The sequence below is a fragment of the Cupressus sempervirens genome, chromosome 11 (assembly GCF_028749045.1).
Source record: "Cupressus sempervirens isolate cs-2001-9-10 chromosome 11, ASM2874904v1, whole genome shotgun sequence".
Lineage (NCBI taxonomy): Eukaryota > Viridiplantae > Streptophyta > Pinopsida > Cupressales > Cupressaceae > Cupressus > Cupressus sempervirens.
In genome coordinates, this window is record NC_143128.1 from 568094240 (window position 1) to 568099773 (window position 5534).

Sequence of the window (5534 nt, forward strand, 5' to 3'; positions counted from 1 at the left end):
GGTTAGTTTTGCTTATGTTTCTTTTATGTGGAGGAAAAAACAAAAATAATATTTTAAAATAAAAAATGCACAAAAATATATAATAAACTAAGCTATTTAATATTTAATTAAAAGTAAGTAATTTTTTATTAATTAAAAAAAAAAAAAAACTGCAGTTAGGGTTAAGGCTCTTTATTAGAGGCTTTTTGGTCATTTTAGAGTGAGATTGGTTTCAAGAAAGCAATTGTGGGGATCAAAGTAAAATAAATTCCTAAAAAGCTTAGGAGTATCTTGAATCACGTGTTTGTGGGCTTGTGTTGTCTTTGAAATTCTACTAATAGATTTGAGGTAGAGTTTGAGAACCTTGCAAATCTTTTCTTCAAAAAGATTGTTTTCTTTACGTCTTTTAGATTATGATATAGTGATTATTAAAATTTATGCATAGATTTTATTTGTAAAATTAAAAAAGAATAGGAAATTTTCTTTTTAAAAAAAAATTGATGGAGGGTTCAAACCTACGAGGTAGCCCAGCGAGGCATGAAGCCTATGAGCTACCAACTAGTGAAGACCACAACATAGACTTTTTAGGAACCCGATACGGGCCCACTCGTGCCTGAAACCTCTTCGACTTAGAGCCAAGGACTGAGGTGCATCCACGCTATCAAAATCACTCGAGGCACGATCCCAACCTCATCCCTTATGATGTCGGAGCCTTACACTCAGCAAGACTCAATCCCTGGTGGGTTCTTTGTGAGCCATTCAACTTCACCAATAGACCAAGGGCCCACTAACTTTTTTTTTTTTTTTTTTTTGAGAAATTAAGAAAAATAAAACTTATTGTTCTTGTGTAGAAAATTATAGTAAAACTTAAATCTATAAACTCTTGTTTTAAAATTAGCAAAAACTATGTTGCATGAAAACCAGTCAAAACCCTACACGCTTCTTGAGAAAAGTTGCATGCAAAATAATTAGAAAGTATGATAATTTCATCTAATTTAGAATTTGATGAAATACCTTAGAAAATGATTTATAAAAATAAAACAAATTGAAAGTCAAAGATGAATTAGACTTTGTTATACAAATTAGAAGCTAATCTAATATCTAAATGAAAACTAAAATAAAATTGAGAAATATTATATGTTAAAATATATTTGTATATTTTATAAATATAATTTAATATATTCATTGTGAAAAGAATTATGTTTAAAGAAAACATGTGTATAAAGATATACATGCAAATCAATGTAGTTATGCATGTAAAGGAACAAACATAAATAAATATACTTATGCATGTGAAAATGAATAAATATATGCTAGAAAAATTGATATAATAATCTTGCATATTTAAGAGTAAATATGCACGTGAAACTAATGCATGCAAGCTTGCTTTTATTTTATTTTTAAAATAATATACTAGCACTTGCACCAGAAAGTGCAATGTGTATGCCAATAGTAGCATATGTTGTACAGTTTCTTAAATGTGACAAAAGAAGGGAAATCTTTTTTGTCCTTAACAAATTGTATGGATATTATTTCGTCTAATTTGCAACAAAATCAACAATTTATAAGAACTGCACATCACAAATCTATCAAGAATCTTACTAAATATGAGACTTAATTTTTTTGAAAACTATATAATATAATATGTTGAATAAACATGGCTATGCAAAATTATTACTAAAAGAATTAAACTAGCTTTGCAAGTGTGGGACACCTTACATTTGGATTCTTTGGTATCATGAATTTGCAGATAAGCATATCCTTGTTTATTATTTTCCAATATAATGGTTGGATTGGAGAGTTTCTACTTCTATCCATGCATGTGCATAAAATCAAAACAAAATCAATCTATCTATCCATAGCCTAAATTATGTTCTAGTCAATGGTAGTCCTCAAGGTTTTTTTGATATGGAAAGAGGTATACAAAAAGGTGATCCTTTATCCCCCTTTCTTTTCATCATTCTTACAGAAGTTTTAGGGAGAGCGATTTCCAAGGCAAGAAGGGATGGAAGATGGAAGGGACTGCAAGTTGCTAGGGGTGTTAATCCAGTTACACATCTACAGTTTGTTAATGATAACTTTCTTATGGGTGAAGCATGTATTAGGAAGGCTAAATGCATTAAAATTGTGCTTGAGGATTACAGTAAGGTGACTAGGCAATGTATAAATTGGCACAAATCAATATATATTTTTTTTAATACTACAAGCAAGATTCAAGCCAAGATATGCAGAATATTGAGGGTAAGACAAGCGTTGTTGCCTAACAAATATTTAGGTATACCTCTATTTCAGGGAAGAAATGGTGCTAATTTATGGAAAGAGCTGATTGATAGTTGCATTAAATGGTTGGATGACTGGAAAGGGAGGTGGTTGTCCTTTGCGGGAAGAATTTTGCTTCTTCAAACTATTATTTTTGCTATCCCAACTTATTCTATGAGTTGTTTGAAGATCCATATGAAGGTTCTTAAGTACATTGAGCAGAGAATGAGGAAATTTTTGTGGAATGGGTCTCAAAATGAAGAGAAAATCCCACTGATTGCATGGGAATCTTTGTGCAAGCCAAAGAAACGAGGGGGAGTGGGCCTTAGGTGGTGGAGAGATGTTAATAAGGCTTTGGGAGCTAAATTGATTTGGGAGATGTATGAAAACCAAGATCAATTATGGGTCAAAATTTTACAAGCAAAATATTTAGACTCGAGGGATCCACTACACATTTTGATAGTGAGAAATCCCCCTTAAGGCTCGGCTGTTTGGAATTTTATGTTGGAGTGTAGACTTATTATCACTAAACATTTATCTTGAACATTGGGAATGGGGAAAGAGCCTCATTTTAGCATGACTCTTGGAATGGGTTAGGCAAATTAGATGAGTTGTAAAGTTTGGAGAATTTGATTCTAGTGATGGAGGATTGTTGGGGGATAACTATGGATTGTTATGTTGAAGAAAAATATTCAAAGCTGGGCCTACGTAAGGTATGGAGGGACTCTTCAAATTTACAAATATCTGAAGAGTTGAAATTAAGGTTGGAAGGCATTTTTAAGAATAGGCAGATTTTTTTAAGTAATAAGGAGGATAGAGTAGTATGGTGTGCTTCTAAGAGTGGTTGCTACTCTGCAAAATTGGGTTATCAGTTAAGTGGAGATGCACTAAATCCTGAAGGGTGGCCAAATAAGTTTTGTTGGAACAAATTATGCATGCTAAAGGCTGGAGCCTTTGCTTAGTTGGCTCTGCAAGGCAGGATTTTAATTGATGATAGAAGGTATAAGTATGGTTTTTTAGGTTTGTCACGTTGTGCATTATGTATGAAGGCAATGGAATTAGCAAATCATCTATTAGCTCAATGTGATTTTGCACAACAGTGTTGGATGGGATTAAAGTAGCAATTATGTTGGTCTGCTCCTCTTTCGGATTTGGTTAAAGGTATTTTTCAATGCTAGCCTAAATTTTTTTTAAAAATCCTTTTACTCAAATATATGGTTAGTAAGTCCAGCATTAGTGATTTGGGAGATTAGGAAGGAGTATAATTGACGTATTTTTCAGGATAAGATGGAGAATGTAGATAGTGTTTGGAATAGAATTCAACGTTCTATTGAGGAATGTATGAATGCTAATGGTGTTCTTCAACATCCAAGGAAATGTTTCAATTATTGGGATAATAGAGTACAAAATTTTTGGATAGGGATTAGAATTAAATAGGCAAAAGAGAGTGATCTGGATAAGATAAAGAAGGTTGATAGGAAAGAGATTAGATGGCATTTACCTAAAAAGAATTGGATTAAAATCAACTTTTATGGTGCGTCAAAAGGAAACAAAGGTATCTCTGGAGCAGGGGCGGTGGCTAGAAATGACAAAGGAGAGATTATTGGGTTTGTAGTGAAAAAGTTGGCAGATGGAACTAATAATGCGGTTGAGGTTGTGGCTACAATGCTAGCAGTTTCCTTGGGCAAAAAACTAGACGTTACGCATCTTCATTTGGAGGGAGATTCGAAATTGGTAGTTGAAGCCATTAGCAAAGGTTCAATGCAAACATGGCTTTATCAAAATATGATTCCAAAAATTAGAGAGATGTTAGGCACCTTTTTGGATTTCAAGGTTAGCTACGTATACAGAGAGGGAAATGAAGAAGCAGACAAATTGGCAAATTGGGCCACCACTTTCTGTCGTATTAATGAAGTTGAGGTGGATGATTTACGAATGATGTGATGGATTTCATGAGATGGCAACAAATTGTGGATAATAAGGAATGTCAGTCATAATGGTAGGTGGTTGGACTCTATGAGAGTTGACAGATGGCACATGTTATATGCGGTTTAGAGAGGTTTTTGGAATATCAAATTAATATTGACAACGATCATATTGTTGAAATGGCGATAGTCATTTAGTAGGCAATTGGTTTGCAAGATTTTGCATGTGTGATAAACGCATTTATAGGATATTTCGAAGGTGGATTAAGCACAAAGTGGCTTTCTTGAAGTAGGGCTTTGGTGTTTTTATAGAATAGGAAGACGTTGTTGAAATGGAAGCCTTCTTCGCACTAGACTCAAATAGGAAGATGAAGGCCTTTAAAGGGTCAGTTAGTAAGGAAAGAATGAAGGGCCTTTTAAAGGTTAAGACAAATGCTATGGTTGAAGCGGTGTTGGGGGTGGTTGGAGCACAGTTTCATGAGAGAGAGAGATAAAGTAGCGCTCCAATTTAGATGTCGCTACAATGGTGGTAACGTGGAATTTGGTGTTGAACAATCCAATAGAGGAGGTGAGGTATGTAGAAAGAACACTATTTGTAGAAGATATACTAGGGGGATTGGACTACATTCTCGACTAGTCAGTACCCGGTATTGGTGCGGATCTTGCAGAATGTTTCGAGGAGGAAGATGAAGGTTGAAGATATGGATACATTCCTTTCTTGAGGTGGAAAGCAAAGGCGAATAAGCCTTCCTTGCACAAGGCTGTAAAGGATGCATGGGGGAAGATGTGGGAGGAGCTTAACAAGATGGAAGGGAGGATGTCTCAAACGATGAATGAGTGGACTACCTTTCCTCGTCATAAGCGTAGCCCTCAAGGTCAGTGAGCATCGGTGGAAATGCATAGGTAACAACTTCTTAATGGCTGAGGATTCTGGTCATGGAGTAGTGAAAGTGAATGGAGGTAGAAGCAAACAAACTAGTTATGATTTTTTGAAGCTAGTTAATCTGTAGGTAGAAGGGTATTCAGGTTGATGTAGGATGGAGGATTTTTTGTATGTACGAATGGATAATATGTATAAAGGGTGGTAGTAGTATGGGTTTTTTTGAATGGGGTGCTTACTCATACGGGGTGTGGATATCACTTTATGATCTTATTCAAATATGTATGTAACTTTTTATTATTAATATAAAAAACCATTACCGACCAAATAATAATAATAATAATAATGAATATAAGTTTTTATACAAGACATAAAAAAAACTAATCTTAACAAATATACTTTGATTCCAAAGAATTAACCAATGTATATTTAAATGTATCTAAAGATTTTCTAGATAGTTAAATAACATTATTAACAATTTAAAATTTTAA

The 5534-nt window shown here is 34.0% G+C and overlaps 1 protein-coding gene across 1 annotated transcript; it reads left to right on the forward strand.

Annotated features, from left to right (window-relative positions):
* The first annotated feature begins 3525 nt into the window (after nt 1-3525).
* On the forward strand, nt 3526-4182 carry LOC149530899 (uncharacterized). Its single transcript, XM_089808263.1, has 2 exons — nt 3526-3592; nt 3785-4182. The coding sequence occupies exons 1-2, from the start codon at nt 3526-3528 to the stop codon at nt 4180-4182; spliced, it is 465 nt and encodes a 154-aa protein (XP_089664389.1).
* The last annotated feature ends 1352 nt before the right edge of the window (nt 4183-5534 follow it).

Coding starts and splice junctions, on each gene's coding strand:
- LOC149530899 (XM_089808263.1), top strand. CDS start 3,526: ATGGAGAATGTAGATAGTGTTTGGAATAGAATTCAACGTTCTATTGAG. Junction 3,593..3,784: donor GGAATGTATGAATGCTAATG/GTGTTCTTCAAC, acceptor GTGCGTCAAAAG/GAAACAAAGGTATCTCTGGA.